General features: G+C 42.7%; 1 protein-coding gene across 1 annotated transcript; it reads left to right on the top strand.

Moving 5' to 3' along the window:
* The first annotated feature begins 874 nt into the window (after positions 1 to 874).
* LOC146890718 (meprin A subunit alpha-like) lies at positions 875 to 23,711 on the top strand. The gene is made up of 12 exons (XM_087897987.1): positions 875 to 1,014; positions 1,100 to 1,124; positions 1,200 to 1,238; positions 4,777 to 4,817; positions 5,748 to 5,823; positions 8,275 to 8,392; positions 13,056 to 13,231; positions 16,536 to 16,757; positions 17,405 to 17,554; positions 18,559 to 18,774; positions 21,701 to 22,171; positions 23,488 to 23,711. The coding sequence occupies exons 1-12, from the start codon at positions 946 to 948 to the stop codon at positions 23,694 to 23,696; spliced, it is 1,812 nt and encodes a 603-aa protein (XP_087754113.1). The 5' UTR covers positions 875 to 945; the 3' UTR covers positions 23,697 to 23,711.
* Positions 23,712 to 23,920: the final 209 nt, after the last annotated feature.

The following is a 23,920-nucleotide window of genomic DNA, read 5'->3' as shown; positions in this document are numbered from 1 at the left end:
TCTAGATGCTGAAGGATGGTGAAGAATGCACGGGGTTGCAAAAAACTAGCAACTAGTTAACAACTGCAATCAAGCTCAAAAAGGACTTGTAGGAATTATGTACCTTTCCTGAATACGTATTTTTATTCAGTTCTATGCAGTGTAAATTTCATTCTCATATGTGGCTTGTCCTTTAATTATGTGAGATATTAGCCCAAAAGATCAACTTTTTTTAAAAGATCAACTTTTGAAAAAGAGTATCTACCACCAATATTAAAAACAATCAGAGCACCTGTACCTGAGTCCTGCCCCCTAGCGGAACAGTGACAAGGCTGTGTTGGGTGTAATATTTTTGTTAAAGCGAGTCCTGCCTGGTTAAACTTTTTTTTCAACATTTTCTTATTTAATTACTGTAAGCTTGCTCTTTTGTGTAAATTACACAAGTAGCCCGCGACACTCCATGAGAACGTTGGTAGGATCTTTACTGAAGTGGCAATGAATCAGACTCGTCACAAACGTTTTATCTTTGTAGATGAGAGGGAGACTGTGGAGAAAGGAATAGAGAAGATGGGCAGAGAGAAAGATGTGGGCTGTGCATCCATGACCTGTCATAGTTACCACTTGGAACAATTCCGTAAACTCTAAGTCCATCTCTGACTGTCAATATATAAGATGACCACTTTGAAGCTTATACTCATTTCTGTCACGAATGGTGTGGCGAATTAACTTCTTCTCGTATGTTTGTTTCACTACTAATTTTTCAAACTTTCTCCCAGTCTCTGGGTCTCGGGATTTTAGAGCAGGCTTCTTTGTACTCACCCACAAAAGTGTCATTCATTCCTGCGGACTGTATTCACTAGGCAATACAGTGCCTACAGAAGGGTCAAAGTTCCCACTGTGACAGTTAGAACAAGGTCCAGGTTTTTAAGGCAAGGAGTCTTTGCTGCATTCAGCTCATTTGCAACAATGCCTTGGACAAGAGTGGCCTGTGGTCTCTTCCTGATCTTGTTTTCTACCCACATAGCAGCCGTGTCGGTAAGTAGTTGTCTCCTTCAACGGATATTTAGAGGCCTGGCTCTAGCCTAAGTCACTCACTTTGTGTACGTTTATCTCCCTCCAGATTCAGCATCTTGTCGACGGCCACAGTAAGAAACGTTTCATATGCAATTTTCTGAGTTTTCCTCAACAAGATTAGTAACGTTTTCTTTCTATTTTGACAGACCATGAAGAACAGAAGGATATTTCAGAGATCAACTTAGGTGAGCTCAGTTTCTGAAATATTGAGACCATGAAAACCTTGAAATCCTTGAAAGCCCCCAGAGTCCCAGAACTGCTAACGGACACCACTATGTCTATCTTTAAAGCATTTCACGCCCAGTGATAGGATTTCCCTTCTGAGAGACCAGCTCATTGGTGCCTACTGGCGTTAGAAGTTTCTAGAGAATAATGATGTTTGAGAGAAAGGCGGGTCACATGTGTTTCCTCATGCCAGTGTCTACACACACATGTGTGGAGGCCAGAAGTTGGTTTCAGTTATGGTTCTTCAGGAACTGGCCTCCTTGCTTTTTGAGACAGGATCTCTTTGGTCTGTGTCTTGCCAAGCAAGTTAGACTGCCTGGTCAGGGAGACCCAGGGATCCACATGCTTTTTCCTCTTTGGGGTCACAACCACTCCTGGGTTTTTGCTTGGGTTCTGGGGCTCGAACCAGGTCCTCGTGCTTTCTCAGCGTTCATTTTCCCAACTGAACCATCACCCCAGGCCCTGGGTTAGCTTTTTCTAAGACAGCCAGTGAGCTCTACTGAATCTCAGACTACATAGTGTAGGTTTTTCGTTTATGAGGATTTCATATTTTCTAGTTTCTAGCTTAAAATAGAAGGGAAGAGGAATGGACACTTATTCTACTTGATAAAAATTATAAGCAGATAGTTTTATTTAGTGGGAGAAAGAGCCCAAGCCTGAACTGGCCAGTCATATGTACTAATGATGAGACGGCTGGTTGACCAGGCATAGAGAAATGAGCAAATGTATTTCTGTCTGGAGGGCCTGTTTAGAAATGGATTTATTGAGAAAAACCATGCTGTCATTCATTACTGAGAGGAGCAGGATCGAGGTGTTGCCTCTTCCTGTCTTGTTTCTGTGTTCTGCCTCTGGGTTTTCAGAGAAGCCTTTGCACCTTGACATCTTGGGCTGGGACTGGTGCTAGAGGAGGGACACAGTACGGCTCAATGAGCATGAAAAGTCCCTATGGAAAATCAATTCCAAATCTGTTCATACTGACGCTGAGGTTGCAATGGCTTTGCTGTTGCTTGTTATTTAATTTTCAGTTATCAAGTAACTGGATTAGAATGGACAGGGTTGAGTACATCTGTGGAATGCATGCATACAGAAGGGGTAGAGCAGGCACAGCCTTTGTCCTGGGCAGGGGAGACCATGCTCCCTTCTATTACCTGGCCCCTTGAAGGTGTCCTTTGTAAAAAGCTATATGCTTTGTAGAATAAAAATTCTGCTGCTACATAGGACTGTGGAGATTATTCTCTGCATTGATTTCCTAGTTGTAATCCAAGGGCTGTTCTCAGATTGCAGTGCAAGCTAATGATCCTGTCTGAAGATGTTTATGTTTTACAGATAATACTGATTGTCACATAGGTTACAAAAGTGGAGTTATCAGGCTGGGGAAGTACCTCAGTTGGTTGGAGTTTGATCCTCAGCACCCCCATAATGGGTGTTGTCTTAGTATTACTATTGCTGTGAATAGACACCATGGCCACAGCAACTCTGATAAAGGAAAACATTTACCTGGGACTGGTTTACAGTTTCAGGGGTTTAGTCCACTATTGTCAGAATGGGTGACATGGTGGCATGCAGGCTGACATGGTGCTGGAAATGAAGCTGAGAGTTTTACATTGATGCACAGGCAATAGGAAGTAAACTGTGTCCTAACTGAGTATAGCTTGAACATATATGATACCTCAAAGCCCACCTCCACAGTGACACGCTTCCGACAACATGGCCATACCTACTCCAACATATACTTTCTAATAGTGCAGCTCCCTATGGGCCAAACATTTAAAACATCTGAGTCTGTGGGGAGCATACTTGTTTGAACCACCGCAAGTAGGATGGCAAATGCTGTAACACCAGAACTGGGGAGATGGAGGAAGAGAGATCTGAGTTCAAGGCCATCCTTGGCTATGTGAGCTATATGAGATTGTGTTTAAAAAACAAGAGTAGACAAAACTATAACTCTAGTCACTTTAGGGGAAGAGAGTGGTGTATTGTCATCAGTGTTAACGTTTACTGATTAGTGGGTATTTAATCTTATTGCTCTGATTTTCTTGGTGCTTGAAGACAGGGTTTCTATGTGTAGCCCTAGCTGCCCATGAATTTGCTTTGTAGATCAGGCTGGACTTGAACTTACAGAGATCTGCCTGCCTTTTCCTCACAAGTGCTGAGATTAAAACCCTGCACGCACCATGCCTGGCTGGTTATTAGGCATTTCTGCTTGGAGCACATTTTAAAGTACTTTTATAGGTATTATTTAATTCTCATAAGTCTATAAATTTCAGAGTATTGTGGTTACTTTAAGTTAAGGAGACAACATAATACTAATTAATTCAAGGCCAAGACTTAAACCCAGGACCTAGGTTGAGCTTTTTTGTTGTTGTTGTTGTTGTTGTTATCTGTTTGTTGTTTTAAGACAGAGTTTCTCTCTGTAGCTTTGAAGTCTGTTCTGGAACTTGCTCTGTAAATCAGGCTGGCCTCGAACTCATCGAGATCCGCCTGCCTCTGCCTCCTGGATGCTAGGATTAAAGCCATACACCACTACCACCCAGCTTAGATTGTGCATTTTTAATACTGTAAAATTAAAACTAATTAACTAAGCGTTATTTTAAAAGGTAAGTAATGTTCTTTAAATGCTTGTGAAGTTTTCCCATGATTTTTTCTTTTAACAATTGTATTTTCAGAAGTCCATTGAGGTCAGAGTTAAGCAATCCCGGCAGTGTGTTGGGGTCCATTATGCTAAGGACCTGAAAAGCAGGGCTTGGAGATATCACCTTGAGTGAACCTGCATGTGATCCATTGGTATTCATCATTACAAGGTGGTTTAGGTTCAAATGCTGCCATCATTCTCATGGGAGGAAATCAACTCAATGTATTAACTTAGGTGAAGGGGAGGGAACAAGAAGGTCTGGGATGGGACACCACCTGTAACGCCACTTGGACAATGACCTCCGAGTTCATGGATTCTCTCTGGGCTTCACTTCTTCCTTTGAAGAAGGGAAGGTTTAGAGTTCATGGTCAACATTATCACTTCTGATTCATCTTAGTTGCAAAGTTATTTTTAAAATATTATTAGTTTATATGTATGGATGTTTAGACTACATACAATGGTATGAATGTGCATGTCTGGTGTGCACACAGGCTAGAACAGGGCACTGGACCGCTGGAACTGGCATTACAGATGATAGGCAGCTGCCATGTAGGTGCTGGGAATTGAACCCAGGTCCACCGCAAGAACAACCAGTGTTCTTGACCATCATGCCATCTCTCAAGGCTCAGTTCTGAGGTTCTTGGAGAAGGGCTTTTATTCCAAAATTGAAAAGAGGGCACATGAACATTCAATGCTTACTGGCCTTTCACATGTACTCAATCAGAGGGAAAAAAAAATCACAGTTTCAAGAAGAGATAGAAACTGCATGAGATGAAAGATGTATAATAACATAGATCAGATTTACTGTGCCATGTCTCTTATTAATGTTCGTTTCATGTATTCTCTTGTTTTTAAATCCACCCCAGCTGCAGGCCTGAATCTCTTCCAAGGGGACATCCTTCTTCCGGTGAGTGCTACCAATGGTATAATACTGTGCCTTGGGAGTTGTGACAGCCCTGGAGCCCAGCCTGTGCCCAGGGCAAGCTCCATGCTGGTCACTGTGGAAAGAAAGCAAACACTCATGTATAGTCTATATCTATAAGAACTTCCACATAGTCGATAGCAGTAAAACATTAAAAAGCACAAAAAAAATAAAAAATGATCAAATAGTTTATCCAATTTTCCCCAATAAACAGAGAACAGGAAGTGGTCTAGTGAGTTTGAAGGTGTTGAGCCAGAGCTAGCAGTTACCTGACCCCTTTATTTTGTTCTGAATTCCCAAAAACCATCTCTAAGGAGTCCCCATTGCTTTTATAAGGAGAAGATAAATGTCCTGAGTTAGTCATGTGGAGTGTGGGGATGGGGATTAGGAAGTTAGTCGGGGCACTGGGTTTCTCAGACTTTTTGGTAGTGGTGTTTGTTTTCCATTTTTGTATCATCGCTTATTTTACAAAGTAGCTGTTTCCCTTCTGGAGTTTTTCCTACACCTTTAGGTTAGGTTGGTTGTCCTTCCCACCCACTGTTATTCCCATTGTCTCCAATCCCCATCCATGTTTATCCCATCTATCCTCCGGGTTCCCCTTTCTTCTACAAGTCACCCATGTCCTATTAACCCAACCGCCCCTCTTCCTTTCAGCCTCCCTTTTGTATTCTCATGAGTCCCTTTCTAGTTCCCTGACCCCTGCTCACACTCACTCCCACCTAAATACCAAGGTATAAGTATTGAGAACTAGAAGCTACGACCGACCTATGGGAGAGAGCAGGCAGTGTTTATCTTTCCACACGTGGGAATTGTGGCACGTACTACAGTGGAATTTTATCAGCTCCAAATAAAAATTAACCCAGCAGGGGAAAGGATGGAACTGGACAGTAATGTGTTTGTTCTTGTTTTTCATAGAAAGCCAAAAATGCCCTGAGAAACCCGGCAAGAAGATGGAAGTTCCCCATTCCGTACATCCTGGCTGACAACCTGGGTAATGGAAGTCGTTCTTAACTGGAAATGGGTAAACTTTTCTCTCCCCTTTTCTCCTGTGCATCGACTTCAGAGCAATATAGAGCCATGAAGATTTTCTATCTCACGGGAAAGTCATTTTCTTACCCAGTCTGCAAGAGCGCTAAAGGACAAGTCAGGGTTTGGACAGATAGGTGCCTCCCAGGAGGACATGAGTTCAATTCCCAGCATCCAAGTAAAAAAGTCTGGCACACTGATTCACACTTGTAATCTCAGTGTTGGAAAGCAGAGGCAGGTGAATCATTGGGGGCCTCAGTTAGCCTGGTCAGCCTTCTTGGTGAACTACAGAGGAGGGACCCTGCCTCAAAATAGAGTGAACTGCACCTGAGGAACATGAACCACAGTTGACTCCTACACACTCAAACTTGTATATGTATACCTGGCTCAACACATATGTGCACACACATATGCATACTTGCACACATGAATAATCAGAAGTTATGGCACACATTAAAATGTTAGTAAAATCAGGAAGAACAGAAAGAACTAAATTGTGGGCTCAACCTTGACATCATAATGGTGACATTGTGCCCTCAGTGACATAGGCAGAGATGATGGGAGACTGAGGATGCCATTTCCGGCATACTGAGTTCTTCTCTCTCCTTTATATGAGCAACATGCTTTGGAGAAAATGGAAAACCATATACTACCCATTTTCAAGTTGTATTTTCTCAACAGTAATAATTTTGACCTTTTCCTTTCTTTTAAGATTAAGATCTGTATAGTTTACGTTTTAGTCACTGATAGAAATATTAATTGGTAACTAATGAATGACTGTTAGATACCATGAACAGGAACTGGCTGATCCTCAAGTAACTGACTAACAACTACCACACTGACTCCTTATCTGCCAAACCTACTCTTTATTGCTGCTCCTGACATATATAGATTGTGTTTCAGCATCCTCCCGTCTCTGTTATCAGTGTTGTTTCCAAGACTTTTTCCAGTGAACAGACTGAAAAACACTGCTGTTCTCAGCTATTTATTGGGAAACTAAGTCATTTCCCACATGTTTGCCCAGCGTGCTTGTCAATTCAGAGTGTCTATATGTCCTGGAGCATGATTAAAGAAACCACCTTGGAAGGAGTTTTTTGATTTATGTTTTGATTTTTGATTTTTTTTTTAAAGATAGACTTTCTCTGTAGTTTTGGAGTCTGACCTGGAACTAAATCTTGTAGACCAGGCTGGGCTCAAACTCACAGAGGTCCTCCTGCCTCTACCTCCCAAGTGCTGGGATTAAAGGCATGCACCACCATTGCTAGGTTGGAAGTTTTTTTTTCCCAGTTACTATTTTTCTCACATCTGCACCACCCAGTATGTGCCAAACACAATGCCATTATCTGACGGTTAACCGAGGCTTCACTGTACCTAAGTGAAGTTTAAGACCAAGATTTTTAACATGCATAAGATTCCTCTGAGCACTGAAAACCTAGCTTCACTGGGAACAGCTTGCCTAGACTTCACAAAGCACTGGACTACGTCCCCAGAATCCCACAAAGCAGCATAGTGGGGAACACTCATAAACCCAGCACTTAAAAGATGAAGGCCTGAGGATCCCAAGTTCAAGGTCAGAAAATTTCTTTGAATTCATCCTGTTATTCAGGCTTCTTAGATCTGTAGATAATGTTTAAACAACCAAACGTGAGAACACTTTGATCATTATTTCCTCAGTATCCTTCTGTGCTCCTCCTGTGCATGGGAAGCTAACTGCTAAGACTTGGGCTTGTTGGTGTTTTCTCCTTATCCTATTCCTAATTCTAATCCAAATAGAAACACTAACTGAGAAGCAAGCATTCAAATGCATGTGCCTATGGGGACCATTCTCATTCAAACCCCACATCCCACTTACCAAGTGCTGAGATTAGAGGCATTGGCAAGTCTTGTTTACTTGTTTACTTAATGCTGAGCATGAACTCCAGGCCCTATGCAGGCTAGGCAAGCACTCTACCAAATGAGCTGCATCCCCAGCCTTGGAGGATGCTATTTTAGTGTGGGGAAAGGATCCCTCTTTTCTGTCTCTTCTCTCCAAGGTACTTCACCCAGGCATACAAAAGTCAGAATGACTTGAAAGTCGTATCTATTTCAGCTCTTCCATGTGGCTTTTCTCAGGAAAAGCCCTGAATGAAAGAAAGAAAAGAAAGAAGAAAAAGGAAGATGTTGTTCTGTGGTTGAGTTCAGTTTTGTACTCATGCATGAGCTACTGCCCTGTGGTTTCATTTGCGTTGATCAACTAAATTATGAACCAGCGCCATGTTTGCAACTGACTCTAAATTCAGTTTCCAAGGAATTAAGTTATTACCCAAAAGAAAAAAATCGCCATGGAACCTCTGTGTATCTCATATCTGTGGTACAGTCTCCTATAAACAACTATGTGTGTTATCAAAAGCAAATAATGCCTGTCAATGTTTTACAGACCTGAATGCCAAAGGAGCCATCCTCAAAGCCTTTGAGATGTACCGCCTCAAGTCCTGTGTGGACTTTAAGCCCTATGAAGGAGAGAGCTCGTACATCTTCTTCCAGAAATCTTCTGGGTTAGTACGAAATATTAGAAAGTGGGGAAAACTTGTGTCCTTCAGTTTGCAAACTGTCACATATCTGGTCTGAAAGCTGAAAGAAATAGCATGAATACAGCAAAAATCAGGTCTTTCCCTTTTTTCGTAGCTTCTGTGCCATCTCTGTCGCCTCAACATTCATTCTTGTGCAAGTGGCATTTGAATTAGCGTGCAAAGGTACCCAGTGCTAACACTCCCAGGGAGCAGAATAGGTAGGTAAGACAGTGTGATCATTGCCAAGCGACATCCTATGCCTTTAACACTGAAATCGACCAGCAAAATCTTTCATGTCAGTCCAGATTTCACAGCACAATCCCAAAAGGAAGTCATTTGTGGAAAATTCTAGGTTTGCTAGTGAGGACAGAAACCGAATTTATGAAAAGAGACAACAACAACAGAAGATTTTGGGGAAAAGAGGGTGAGTGGCATCCCGTGTTAAACTTAGGGAATCTGTTAGGGTTCCCTAGTCCACCAGTTTTAGAGGCACATTTTGGGTTCTTGGTGAGGGCCCTTCAGAAGGAAGGTAGGCAGTGGGCAGGTGACTTAGTGCTGCCAGCAAGTTCCTGAAAGGAGGAAGGATTTATTTTGGTTCGCACCATGAGGAAGAATCATGGTTTGTAGCAATGAGGAAGGCATGGTGACAGGAGGGTAAGGTGGGGAACATTGCCCCCTGAGTCAGGCAGTGGAAAGCAGACAGGAAGTGGAGCTGGGCTATGAAATCCCATGGGAAGCACTTCTACAGTAAGATTCAGCCTCCTAAGGCAGTGGCTCTCACCCTTCCTAATGCTGTGACCCTTTAATGCAGTTCCTCGCGTTGTGGTGATCCCCAAACCATAAAATTATTTAGTTGCTACGTCATAAAATTTTCCTACCATTAGGAATTGTAGTGTAAACATCTGATATACAAGATCATTGATATGCGACCCCTGAGAAACGGTTTTTTTTTTTCCGTTAGACTTGTTTATCCAAGTATCCGAAAATACTCTTTCCACTTCCTCCCCTCCTCCAATACCTTTCCGCTCCCCCACTCCCCCCATTCCCTCTCCTCCTCCCTCACCATTCCCCAGAGCAGTCAGGGTATCCTGCCCTGTGGGAAATCCAAATTCCTCCCCCCTCCCTCCAGGTCCAGGAAGGTGAGCATCCAGACAGGCCAGGATCCCAAAAAGCCAGTCCATGCAGACGAAACAAGACCCAGTGCCATTGTCAATGGCTTCTTAGTCTTCATTTGGACCTTGGGGGCTCAGTCAGCCCCCATGTCAACCACATTCAGAGAGTCCGGTTTGATCTCATGCTCGTTCAGTCCCAGTCCAGCTGGCCTTGGTGAGCTCTCATTCGATCAGACCCATGTATCAGTGGGTGAAAGCACCCTTCGCGGTCCTGACTTCCAGTGCTCCAATGTGGGTCTCCGTCTCTATCTCCATCCATCGTCAGATGAAGGTCCCCTCTGATTTTGCTTTCCTTGCTCACGATCTCCCTCCCTCTGCTTCTCATTTGGACCTAGGGAGTTAAGTCCAGTGTTCCAGTGTGTGTCTCTGTCTCTATCTCCATCCATCGCCATATGAAGGTTCTGTGGTGATATGCAAAATATTCATCAGTATGGTTATGGGCCAAGGCCAGATCAGACACCCTCTCCTCTGCTGCCCAGAGTACAATCTCGGGACCTCTCCTTGGGCCTGGGCACCCCTCCAGAATCAAGTCTCTTGCATACCCTAGAATGGCTCCCTTAGTTGAGATATAAACTTCCCTGCTCCCATAACCATCCTTCCTTCCTCCCACCCCTCCCATTCCCCCAATCCATCCCCGATCCTCCCCCTCTCCCCACTTTCTAACCATCTTGCCATACTTCCACCCCCCCCAATCCCATGTGCACCCAAGTTTGCCTGGCAATCTTGCCTACTTCTAATAACCAGGAGGATAGCTATATGATTTTCTTCAGGTTCACCTTCTTTTTCAGCTTCTCTAGGATCACAAATTATAGACTCAAAGACCTTTAGCTATGGCTAGAACCTACTTATTAGTGAGTACATACCATATTCCTCTTTTTGGGTCTGGGTTACCTCACTCAGTAAAGCGTTTTCTATTTCCATCCATTTACATGCAAAATTCAAGATGTCATTGTTTTTTACCGCTGAGTAAAACTCTAATGTGTATATGTTCCACACCTTTTTTAACCATTCTTCTATTGAGGGGCACCTAGGTTGTTTCCAGGTTCTGGCTATTACAAATAATGCAGCTATGAACCTAGCTGAACAAATACTTTTGTAGTATATAGGGCATCTCTTGGGTATATTCCCAAGAGTGGAATTGCTGGGTCCTGAGGGAGGTTGACTCCCAGTTACCTGAGAAACCGCCACACTGATTTCCACAGTGGCTGTGCAAGTTTGCAATCCCACCAACAATGGATGAGTGTTCCCCTCACTCCACATCCTCTCCAGCATAGGCTATCATTGGGGTTTTTGAGTTTAGCTATTCTGACAGGTGTAAGATGGTATCTCAAAGTGGTTTTGATTTGCATTTCCATGATCGCTAAGGAGGCTGAGCATGTCCTTAAGTGCCTTCTGGCCATTCGAAGTTCTTCTGTTGTGCATTCTCTGTTCAGTTCAGCACCCCATTTTTTAATTGGGTTAACTAGAGTTTTAGTGTCTAGTTTCTTGAGTTCTTTGTATATTTTGGAGATCAACCTTTGTCTGATGAGGGGTTGGTGAAGATCTTTTCCCAGTCCGAAAGTAGCCTTTTTGTCTTACTGACAGTGTCCTTTGCTTTACAGAAGCTTCTCAGTTTCAGTAGGTCCCATTTATTCATTGTTTCTCTTATTGTCTGTGCTACTGGGGTTCTACTTAGGAAGTGGCCTCCTGTGCCTTTATCTTGTAGACTACTTCCCACTTTCTCTTCTATCAGGTTCAAAGTGGACAGATTAATGTTGATGTCTTTAATCCATTTGGACTTGAGTTTTGTACATGGTGATAGATATGGATCTATTTTCATTCTTCTACAGGTTGACATCCAGTTATGCCAGCACCATTTGTTAAAGACGCTTTCCTTCTTCCATTGTATACCTTTAGCTCCCTTGTCGAAGATTAGGGGTTCATAGGTTTGTAGATTAAATCCGGGTCTTCTATTCAAGTCCATAGGTCGACTTCTCTGTTCTTATGCCAATACCAAGCTGTTTTCAATACTGTAGCTCTTTAATAGAGTTTGAAGCTGAGGGGGGAGGGGCTGTGCTCTCTTCTGGGACAGAGAGCCCAGGCGAGCACCCACTCACCTTAGCTTCTGTGCCAGGGTCTTCGGTGTTCCACGGGACCCCTCCCTGCCCCCACTGCTGCCGCCCTTTAGTCTCCTGGGTCCTGGAAACACCAGCTAGCCCTGCTGCAGTGCTGAGAAATTCTATTCTGAGAAAGGGTTGTTGACCTCACCCCTGGGAGCTCACTACCCAGTGGTTGGAAGTCACTGTCCTAAAGTTTTTATGGCTTCCAAAACAGTTGGGGACAAACACAGGATCCTAAAGGGTGCATTTCATGTTCAACTGCCCAACAGAAGGCGGGGTATTCTATGAGAGAAGGATTCTGGGAATCTGCCCAGAGTTCTTTAGTCTGCTAGTGTCTTAGGGAAGTTTTGGGTTCTCCTTGCCCAGGATCCTTCAATGTGAGGTAGGCAGTCTTCCCGTGTGGTCAGCCTCCATCCAGAGTTGTGAACTGCTGTACTAGTGAGCTTACTTTGCCACAGATGCTCTTCCCAATCATGACATTTGCCTCAGCTCCCTGTAGGGGATTTGGAAAATCCCTAGAGAGAGAATTTAAATCAGTTACAACCATCAATAAATGACAGTATTTTAATCTAAAAGCAAGAGTGTTCTTTGGAGTGCCCTATGGATTCACGAAGGGGATGGAGAATACCAATTTTCGCTCCTTGATACCTTTTTATAGCAGTACTTTGCCGGGAGGAAATAGAGGCTTTTAAGATGGATTATCACTCTAAATCGGCATAAGGAAACACAGAGGTTGCTTGCTAAGAACATCACACACTGAATTCTTATCTTGTCATTGAGCTGTAGGTATAGGGAAATGCTTTGCTTTTGAAAGTTCCTCTTTAAATGTTTTGTTTTTAGTTGATCCAAGCATCTTGTACAGTTTTAGGGATGAGGGGCCATGCTTCCTACATGTATTTCTAGACTGAGAAACTGGTCCTTAAGAACAGAGCTGTGGCTAGTTCAGAGACGGAAGTTTCGATGCTGTGAAGCATGTAAACTAACTAGGGCTGAGAGTACTGTTCTGGACATTTCCAAACAACAGAAGAGAACATTTTGAGGGAGTCTGAAGCCCAGGGTTTAGACAGTCTAGAGTATGGCTGGCCAGGTTGCTCTGGGATTCTGTCTCTGCGTTCCCCATCCAGGGATTATAGGATGCTCTCCCTTTCCTGGCTTTTTAACGAACACTGGGAATTTGGGCTCTGGTTCTCATTTTGGTATAGCAAATGCTCGACTAAGTAATCGCTCCAGCGACCAACTTAAAAATAAATAAATAAAACCTAACTTTCTTCTTTTTGTACTGGAATCTTATAAATTGTAACCATTTGAATATAAATCATATATAAATATGTAAATTTTATCTCTATAAAAACATCTTCCTCTCCTTCCTTTTTAAAGGTGCTGGTCTATGGTTGGTGATCAAAAAGTGGGACAGAACCTTTCTATTGGCGCGGGCTGTGACTATAAGGGCATCATTGAACATGAGATCCTGCATGCTCTGGGATTTTACCATGAGCAGTCAAGGACTGACCGGGATGATTATGTGACCATCCATTGGGATGAGATCCTTCCAGGTATGTATGACCCAGCACAGCCAAGAGGCTGCTGTTGTCTTTCGGGTTTTCTGAGACCATCTGGGGGAGACCCAGGCTGACTCTGTGGGCACAGGAGCGCCAGCCTTTCCCATGAAAAGAAGGGCTGTGTGGAGGTGTCTGCATGAGGAGCTCTCCTTGGACTGTGCTGGTTTGGTCAAACCTGGTCTCTGCATGGCAGGACGGGGTGACTCACTGGAGGGGTAAGTCTGTTTTCTTGTTCTCACGGGGAAAAGGAATTAGATTTCAGAGGACATAGGGCTGTTTTCTGCATGGCAGCTTCAGAAGGCTGAGGTGACATTAGGATGACGACCAGAGAACACACTCCAGAGGGTTCTGTGTATGTGTGCATATATCTGTGTGTTCATGTATGTATGGATGTGTATATTTTCATGTATATACATTTATTGCAAGTATGTGTGTATGTGTGTATCTCTCTCTCCCTCTCTCTCTCTCTCTGTGTGTGTGTGTGTGTTGGCTAGTTTTGAATGCCAACTTCACACAACATAGGGTCACCTGGGAAGAAAGAAATTTTGTTGAGAGAATGCCCCAATAGGACTGGCGTATAGACAAGTCTGTAGGGCATTTCCTTCATTTCCTTGATTGTGACAATTGACTGGGCCAAGCCTATTGTTAGTGCCACACCTGTGCAGGTAGTCCTGGTATGTAAGAAATCAGGCTGAGCAAGCCTTGGAGAGCAAGCCAGTAAACACCCCTCCTCCATGGGTTCTGCTGCAGTTCCTGCCGGTGGATTCCTTTCGTGACTTCCTATGACAGAACTGTGGTGTGGAAGTGTAAGCTGGGGCAAACTTTTCCCTCTCAGGTTGCTTTTGGTCATAATGTTTTATCACATCAGTAGAAACCCAGCTAAGACAATGTGTATGCTTATGTATGTATGAGTGCGTGTTTGTCGAAGTGTATATAAGTGCATGCACACGTATGTGTATTTTTATATGTGCATGTGTGTACATGTGATTTAATGTGTATGTATGCATGCATATGTGTATGCACATGTACATGTATGTATATGTCTGTGTGTGTAAAAGTGTGTGATAAGTGTTTGTGCCTGTGTGTGTATATATGTATCCATGAATGTTTTGAATGTGGGAGTTAGGATGTGGAAAAGCATTTTTTCTGATCACAAGTAAATAGTGAAATTCACTATGCTAGAAATGACTTCACTCTTAGCACACATAATGTTTCAAGCAAATAATTTCCTTGCTCAGAAATTTTCATTTATATTCTACTTCATGCATAGGTTCATATATCACTGTGTATGCAATAATTTGACTTTTCAGGCTCATGAGAACTGATTAAGCTTTAATATTAAATTGTATCCCAGGAAAGACTTAGGTCAGCACAGCTCATTTGGGGTAAAATAGTCAGTGGTCCTTCCAAGAGGATGGATAGATCCCTCATGTATCAGACTGCCCTGTGTGGTTTCTCAGCCTGTGTCCCTCCAACCTATCATAGTCTAACAGTTTCATGAATGTGGAATAATGGAGAAATAACAGGAAGGCTTTAAGTGTAAAAGACTTATGTGTTACCAGCATGCAATACCTATGCTCACACGCACACATACACACACACCCTCACACACTCTCACACACCCTCACACACACACACACACACACACACGCACACGTCAGCAAATCCTGCCACCTAAGTACTGAGGCCAAGTCGTTGTCTTAACAGAGGGTTCCTTGGGAATCTATTTCCCAAAAGATGAAATTTCAGATGAGACTTTGTGTGTTTGGTTCTCAGGGTCGATTGTCCCATAACTGGGTGTGTAGGGGAAAGGGGGCATGGACTTGCAGGCAACAGTACTGTATCACTGACTATGACCCGTAGGCCTCTCTTAGACTCCAGCTATATTTGCCTACTGGTCTGAATGTCTTACCTTCCTATACATACAGTTGGATTCGCTGAAAATTTCATTAGCGATAAAAAAAAATGCCTGTTTGTAAGTCTTGAGGAAGATAATACTCAACGACTTTTAAAGCAAACTATGTACAATGAGCAACTCACACTGGCCAGTGTAATCCGCAGATTTGCTCAATGACGGCTGAGTCACGTGGCTCAGCACACACCTTTCTCCTATCTCTATTTCATCACATAAAACTCCATCTATCTAAATCACCTGCATTCACTGGATAACTGCCCTCTAGGAGGACAGCAAACCCGCTGAGCAACAAAGCCCATCTGAGTTCCCAGAGTCACTTGCGCCTTTTATCACACCCCAGCCACAGTCCCTGCAGCCTTGAGTTTAACCTGAGGCCACAGTGCTGACAATGGTGCAGTTTCTGCTCCTCTTCTCAGAATCGGAATGAGCGGTCCGTCTTTTCCGCTAGGGAAAATATTCAACTTCCAAGGCTAGCAGAGGCTGGCAAGCTGTAGCCCCAAGAGACACGTAGTAGCCTTTATCATGTGAACAACCATGATCAAATGCATGGTGAGTGTGTAATTTTTCTCTCTCCAAGAAGGATATTAAACATTTCCCAACCCTTTCTATCTGAGAAGCTGAAACAGAAAATAATTGGTCAATTATAGGACATTGATTGGGCTGTATAGTTCAGCTCTTCTTGTTGAAACCTATCTTATCTCCTTCTTACTAATCCAACCTCAATAAGTTACCTTTGATAGGAAGCTAATTTTTTTATTCCTATATTGTTTTTCCTTATATGTGTTCTTCCTAAACTAATGGACATTCTGAGCGGCCCACCTTTTCCTTTGATTCTTGAATTTATTTTTCCTAACACACACACACACATCCACACACACTCACACACTCAAAACTGGTCTGGTAGAAAGATGAACAGACCTGGTAATGGGTGTACTTTGTTATTAGGAAAATATATCTTAAGTATAATCCTGAATATTTTTTTTAATTCAAAAATTCCTTCTTTTTGTTTATAATTCTTGCCTTGTACTTACAATTCTAAAGGAAACACACTCTCATATATTACGTGAAGTATTTATAATGCAAAATAATTAGTATATAAATATGTATATTAATAGAAAATGGCTATTTTTTGGTTGTTCCAACAATCTATTCATACTGTTTTTCAAAAACTGTATTATGGAGGCAGTAGATTAATACTAATAATCAACAATGTTTATTCTTTTATATATTCTAACTTTAAGATACATATATGTATACATACATATGTATGTTAACTAAAGATGCAATGTTTCCCTTCGTGAGATATCTGAGTACCTAGGCAAAGAGCAAGGTTTGGAAAGGATAGCATGGCTGAGTGGTACCTGAGGGTTCTCTCTCCAACAGGCTATGAACACAACTTCAACACTTACGATGACAGCATCATCACAGACCTCAACACACCCTATGATTACGAGTCCGTGATGCACTATGGGCCATTTTCATTTAACAAGAATGAAAGCAACCCGACCATCACCACCAAGATCCCCGAGTTTAACAGCATCATTGGACAGCGCCTGGATTTCAGTGCCATTGACTTAGAGAGGCTGAATCGAATGTACAATTGCAGTAAGTACCTCTGGGCCTGAGGACTGGCTAAAGCAGCTTGCCCTCGGTCTCCATTACTTTTCTTGAATGCTCTGCAGAACCTTAAGCAATCTCTCTTTAGAAAAAGATATCTCATAGAATGATTGTGTCGTATGCACTGTTGATAAGGTCTTGGGCAAATATAAGGAGCTGTTATTGTCTAGTTCCTCTGACTTCCTTTCAAAAGGCAAGCAACTATGTAAAAGTCAAGATAGGCAATAGGTTTGAAAGTGTGTTGTGCCCTGCAAAACTCTCTCCTAGGGTTACCCTTAAAGTATTCTAAAGCTTTGAGAGGGGGACATTTTCCAAGTGTGCTTTCTAAAGGTATACAGGGGCTTAGTGACTAAAGTCTATTGAGCTAGCTGCCTCATCCTTCTTGACTTCGTGTTGGCCTGTCTAGCAAGGAATGATCACAAGTCTTTATTCTGATTTTCTGAGCTACATGGTTCTGTGTCTCCATTCTAAGAGTGAACCAATGACAGTAAGAACTCCATTTTTGAAAACTTCTGGAAAATGAAAGTCTGTGATTTTGTTTTGTTTAAACAGTGGTGCTTTATTGGCTTAAGATATTAACTATTTGGAATGAGATACTTACATTTCTAACCATGTGTCAAAAATATCATATATACCCGCGACCCACACCCTGCTGGACCACTGTGCCTTTGAGAAGGCAAACATCTGTGGAATGATCCAGGGGACCAGTGATGACGATGACTGGGTCCGCGAGGACAGCAGTCAGCCTGGACAGGTGGACCACACCTTGGTGGGACAGTGCAAAGGTTGGTGATGGTCAAAGGTCATCACCCTGAGGTGGTGAATGGTGTCTTTAGGTAATTGAACTCAATATCAGACCTGAACATCTGAACAAGGACAAAGATTAGTTCTCCTATCTTAATCATGAACTCAATAAAAAGTATCCAGGCCGTGGAGGTGCAGGAGAACATTGTAGAAACTCCCCACGCCTGCGTGCAGGTGACCTTACTTAGACTCAGTAGGTGACACAAAATAAATGACCTAAATAGGTGGAGAATGTGTTGGGGAGGAGTTTCACAGGAGTGGGTATAGGCCAGTAGAGGGTGCATATTATCAAAATGCATTGTATACATATATGAAATTGCCAAGGAATACATTTTTATAATTAACAATAATATATTGTACATCTCAAAGTAGTTAAATGAGTTTTCAAAAGAAAGCTGTATGTTTACCATGTCAAAACTGTTAAGGGCATACCTCATTAATAACTTGACTTTCTAAGGGAAGGCAGTGTTTCCGGGTCAGCACCCGCCAATGGAAACACCATGGTAACCACATATATAATGCACAGCCTACAGTAGCCTCCTAAAAGGCTAAAAGGAAACAGGTAAAAGTCATTGTGACTCAAAGTATTAATATTCCTGTATGTAGCTAACATTAAAATGCCTATACAAGATACTTGCATGTTTTTAGGACGTCTCTACATTATAACTCTGAAATCTCAGCATTCTAGAGGCTAAGCAAGGAGGATCATGAGTTCAAAACCAGCCTGACCTACATAGAGACTCTCCCCCAAAGTAAATAAATATAAATACAGTAGAGAGATGTGCAGAACATTGGTGTTAGCCAGTTAGTAACTATGCCCATTGAGAGTGGATGTTTCTATTTCTATTCCTCAGAGACGTTCTGATAACGTCTGATTATGGGGGGCCTGGATAACGGTGATGATTTCCTACTCCCCTTTGTCTGGGTAGTTCTGCATCAAGAAGTCACGGAGGCAGAAACAGAATGTTGGCTGCTCTCTCCACAGGTGCCGGTTACTTCATGTACTTCAATGCCAGCTCTGGGGTGGCAGATGAGGCAGCCCTTCTGGAGTCACGGATCCTTTACCCCAAGAGGAAGCAGCAGTGCCTGCAGTTTTTTTATAAGATGACAGGAAACACCAAAGACAAACTCAGTGTCTGGGTGAGAAGGGAAGACAACGCGGGCAGTGTGCGCACGATGGAGAAGATACAGACCTTTCAAGGTATCTAGAGTCTGCCGGAAACACTGGTTTATGAAAACCTGGGGCCATGGTCCTCCCTGTCCTGGGTCTCTCTCCTGTCATCTTTTTCATCCTTCTCTTGCCCTCTCCTCCTTCCATCCTTCTTCTACTTCCTCCTCACCTTCCTCCATCTCCCTCAGACTTTTCTGGAAGTTCACCACAATCTCTGGCTTGTTTACCGGAGTGTTTTAAACACTTGAAAATTAAGGGCTTACGTGAGGCTTAAAGATACTCTTAGAAGAGGCCACACGAATAGACAAATCTAAGAAAGTACATGATTCAGAGGTGGAGACACAAAAGCAAAGAAATGCTAAACAATACAATAGGCCATAACTGGTTTTGGTCTTCTTCAGGGAAGGAAATGACATCATGTTGAAGTCTCCTTCTTAGGATTTCCCAAGAAGGTTCCAGTTACTTCAGCATTTATAATAGTGACAGGAACATAAGCCGTTGAATTGGCAAACACCACTGTGGCCATTTACATGCCGAGTGTGTTTCTAGAAGTCAAAATAAAAACCTTTGGCTACCAAGGTAGGCAGTAGGATGTGAGGGCCATCAGACCTAGCTCCTTAAAAATTAATGTTTCTAGTTGTCGTTGTTGTGAGTCTTTCAGAACAAGCAAGGGAAACAAACTTTCCCTTTCCCCACCCAACAAAGAAGTCCTCAAAATAAACCCTAAAAAGTAAATATCATTTCCATTTTATTAAACAGACTACTTTCATTAAAGAGAGAAAACTTACTGAGATGTCTTTGGGAAGAGTGGGTGTCCAATCACCTCTACCCCCTCCATCATCAGCTGGTTGAGAACTCTGTATTCATGGCTTTTTCTCCTTTTTTGGCATCAGGGGAGAATCATGGTTTGCTGTACCTTACTGTAATTAATCAAAGTTACTATGGTGGAAAGATGTTGGCCATATGCGTTTTACTTTTATTTTAATAATTAAAACTTCATTGCAAAGAACTAGCACATAAAAAGAATTATACAGTGAGATCAGTCGGACCCATATAGCATTTTACAGATTTCCTTTAAAAGTAAAGAATATTTAAAATGAAAATGTGTGGTAAATAAAATGATATTGGTGGACTGGTTGATAACCATGTTCAGCTCACTCTGAAAATGTTACCCTGGAAGTGTGAAACCATTCCAAGTGGAATTTAGTTCCTTAACCTGATATGACTTCCCATAGGGCATCTTTGTAAATTACCTAAAACTAAGGTATAAATGGATTTTGGAATCAGCCCATTCTTAGGTTGGTCTGTCCATGAACTTGTCTAAAAGGCTAATTGAATACAACTTGGCATTTATAGGCTATTTGGCACAAGTTAGTTACAACTGTCTTGGAGTAGCTTGTAGCTTTGGTGAAATGTCTATTTCAACCCAGATACTTACATAAAAATGTGTCTATCAAAATCTTATCAATATATAAGATAGGAGTCTGCAAGACTTTTATATATAAGCTTACAAATGTTTACAAACAAATGTGAGTATGACCACACACACACACACCCCTACACATATAGAGCTTATGTTTATAGTGAGGCCAAGATCTCTAATAGATGACAATCTGAACTACCACGGATGAAGTTTGTCTCAAACAGTCATCTCAAACAATTGTCTCAAATAATCATGGCTGAATGAGGGAACCCTCTCAATTAGGTAAAATCTTAGGAATTTCATTTAAAAGTCCCTGATCACATGCCGTGGTCCCTAGTCTGCCACTACCCCAACCCACACTTCAGCCCCATTCTCACATCCTGTATTTAAGACAAAAAATAAAATCGAAGCAGTTACTCAGTAGCAAGAAGGAAACTTCCATTCTCTTGCCAGAATTCCCATCATCTGTAATCTGCCGTGTACTTAGTTCACATCTATTTTCCCAGTTTAGGCTTCCAGTCACCCAGTGGTTTTCCTGTCCATGTGTCCTAATGCAAGATCACATATTACTGGTGTGGTTCATGTACCTTCCCTGCCTCCTCAGTGTGTCTGAGCATGTGGCCTGTTCCACACAGGAGTGTCTCCACGGTCATCCTTAGAAGGACCCAAGAACAAAGAGGGTTATAGATGCTCTTCGTTCAGGGAAGAGCTTAGCAATGGCTAGAAGATGCAGTAGAGGAAAGAGGCCACCTCCAGGGCTCCTCTCTGCTTCATTTCCGACTGACTTTCTTTGCCTGTGTTTGACATTCTGAATCACTCTGTCTCTGCCACGTCTCTGTATCATACTCTGGTTGTTCAACCCATGACCCCATATTCTAGATTGGTCCCTCTCGCCTCTTACTTCAGCTCTTTATTCAAACTTCCTGTTTCTAGTTCAGCCACAACAAAAGAGCAGGTAGATCCTGTCTGCTCTTAGACCAAGTCACTGGATCCCCCAGGTCACCTCCATACTGGTGTTTCCAAATATGTGAGGAAGTCTAGGCAAGGAGAATTTAGCAACATGTCATAGGCCACGCCATATAAAATCCACCCATTATTTGATTTTTGACTCCTAAAATGTCTATTTTATATGATTCAGATGAATGCATGGGCATTGTAGTGCTGCCGTAGAGGGCAGAGAGCTGTGCTAACAGCCAGCTGGCTCAGGAGGAAATTTGTGTCTTTAAAAAGAGTGAAAAACAAAACGGATTAAGATTTGAATATCAGTTGTAAAAGAAAGCCTGGTGTAGGGGAGAGGAGTGGGGAAGCAGGGAAAATAAGAGTGAGCACAAGGACATGCCCGTGAAGGTGCTGCACTGAAGCCCTCTGCTATGGATGCTGCCTTTAACTATCACGGTGTGTCTTTGGCAAAGTTACTGAGCATGGCTATGGTAGGATACCCATGGCAGGAGCTGCCACAAAGAATGAATGAGGAAAGTGATATGCCAGGCTTATTAATTGTTGACATGGACTGTCATCAACCTGTGTCCTCAGGAGATTCTGACCACAACTGGAAAATTGCTCACGTGACACTCACAGAAGAAAAGAAGTTTCGCTACCTCTTCCAGGGCACCAAAGGTGACCCTCAGAACTCAGATGGGGGTATTTTCCTGGATGACGTCACTCTGACAGAAACCCCCTGCCCCGCTGGAGTCTGGACCATACGGAACATCAACCAGATCCTTGCAAACACAAAGAAAGGGCAAGCACTCTTGAGCCCTAGGTTCTACAGTTCTGAAGGCTACGGTATAGGGGTGGCCCTGTTCCCCAATGGTACATCCAGCAGTAATCCTGGCTATCTGGGACTCACGTTCCACTTGTACAGTGGGGAGAACGATGCAATTCTGGAGTGGCCAGTGGTAAACAGACAGGCCATAATTACCATACTGGACCAGGATCCTGATGTCAGGAAGAGGATGTCCTTAACCTTGATGTTCACGACCTCCAGGAGCCAAACATCTACATGTAGGTACTATGAGCAAAGGAAGAACCGCCCCTCAGTAGCAGGGGCACGTATCCACGTAGCAGTATCCACATTAAAGAAAACAGCATCCCTCAGTTTCCCCTTGTACATAGGAGTGACATAGTGATGTGAGTGTGGCGTTACAGGCTGTTGTTCGTGTGTGTGTGTGTGTGTGTGTGTGTGTGTGTGTGTGTGTGTGTGATCGTTGTATATGTGGAGGACAGAGAACAGTCTTGACTGTTTCTCTTCAGACACCATTCACCGTTTTCAAAACATTTCTTCTTATTAGTAGTAAGTATGTGTGTGTAGATATATGTATATATGTATGTATGTATGCATGTATGTATGTATGTATCCTTTTAAGTCCCGATGCTAGCAGAGGGTAGAGGCATCAGATCCCTGGGAAGTAGAGTTCCAAGAGGTTATGGACAGATACCTGAAGAAGGTGTTGGGAACTGAACTTAGGTCCTCTGCAAGAGCAGTAACTGCATTCCTAACTGCCGAACCAATTCCTCAGCCAGCCCACTCCACATTCTTTTGACACAGGGTGTAGTCTAGAACCAGTAGAGTACTCGAGAGCGGCGAGATGGAGACCCCAGGGATCTGCCTGCCACCATTGCCCCAGTGCTGGGTTTGCAAGCAAATGCCACTATGCTTAGGGGTTTTGTTGTCGCTGTTGTTTTAGTGTGGGTTCTGGGGGTCAGACTCAGTTTCTCCGTTTGATGGTAGACTGAGTCACCTCTACAGTCCTATGATGGTTCTTTGATGCCATTATCCTTTCATTATTTTAAATTTCCTCGCAGTCATCTATGCAAATCTTATTATGTAACAGACCCAGGGATGGAGACTCAGGCTCCAGGAACTCAAATGGCCCCCTTCAAATTGAACTCAGTGTAACTGAGAAGGCAGACATTGTCCATCAGAAAGTCAGGCGTCATAAAGCTTTCTATAGAATTGATGTGTTAAGTCTGACACTGACCGGTATCAGTACGTCCATGAGATAAACTAATATCAACAAAGAATAGGTTGCTTTTTTTTTCCCCAAATGAGACATAAGCCTTAGCAAAGAATCAGCAGTGGTCTCCTTGTGCCTGTTATTAAAGAAGCCACTTGGTAGAAGACAAATAAGCAGGGCTGTGGTTCTCTTGTCTTCTCACCTCTTGATTCTGAATTATAATCCTAGGGTAAATTAAAAAACAAGAAACCTGATTTGTGTGTATGGGGTGTGTTCATCTGTTTTAACAAAATCCTTCATGTTCATTGAAGACAAAATTAGTATAAAAGCTAACGAAACTGTATGGCCCTCCTCACTCTGCAGCTATAAATGGCTCTGTCATCTGGGACAGGCCGTCCCAGGTAGGAGTCTATGATAATACCTGTGGCTGTTATAGAAGCATTGACTGGGGCTGGGGCAACGCCATCACCCACGAGCTGCTGCAGATGAGACCCTTCATTAAGGATGACACCCTCATCATCTTCGTAGACTTTGAAGGTACTTTGTTAAGCTTCCTGGGTCAACAGTTCTAGGCTCTGCGTGGCCTACTGATTCACCTTGGTTTTAAAGCGAGACAGGGAGGTGGGAATTCTTTTTGTTGTTGTTGGATAAGGTTTGTTTGTTTTAAAAAAAAGACCATGTTATAATAGCCACATTTTACTTGTTTGGTCAAAGATTCATAGTTTTGTATAATGTTTGATTGACACATAAAGATTAGACATAGTCATGCAGAGTATACCACGTGATACAGTGACAC

This window comes from Myodes glareolus, chromosome 18 (genome assembly GCF_982192425.1).
Source record: "Myodes glareolus chromosome 18, mMyoGla1.1, whole genome shotgun sequence".
NCBI classification, from domain to species: Eukaryota; Metazoa; Chordata; class Mammalia; order Rodentia; family Cricetidae; genus Myodes; species Myodes glareolus.
This window is presented reverse-complemented; position numbering and strand designations above follow the sequence as displayed.

What these genes read in the sequence shown, in the direction of transcription:
- LOC146890718 (XM_087897987.1), top strand. Translation starts at nt 946, where the DNA reads ATGCCTTGGACAAGAGTGGCCTGTGGTCTCTTCCTGATCTTGTTTTCT. An exon ending in TTCTTCCAGAAATCTTCTGG is followed by an intron (nt 8,393 to 13,055) that starts GTTAGTACGAAA and finishes TCCTTTTTAAAG; the next exon opens with GTGCTGGTCTATGGTTGGTG. An exon ending in CAGGAGCCAAACATCTACAT is followed by an intron (nt 22,172 to 23,487) that starts GTAGGTACTATG and finishes CTCACTCTGCAG; the next exon opens with CTATAAATGGCTCTGTCATC.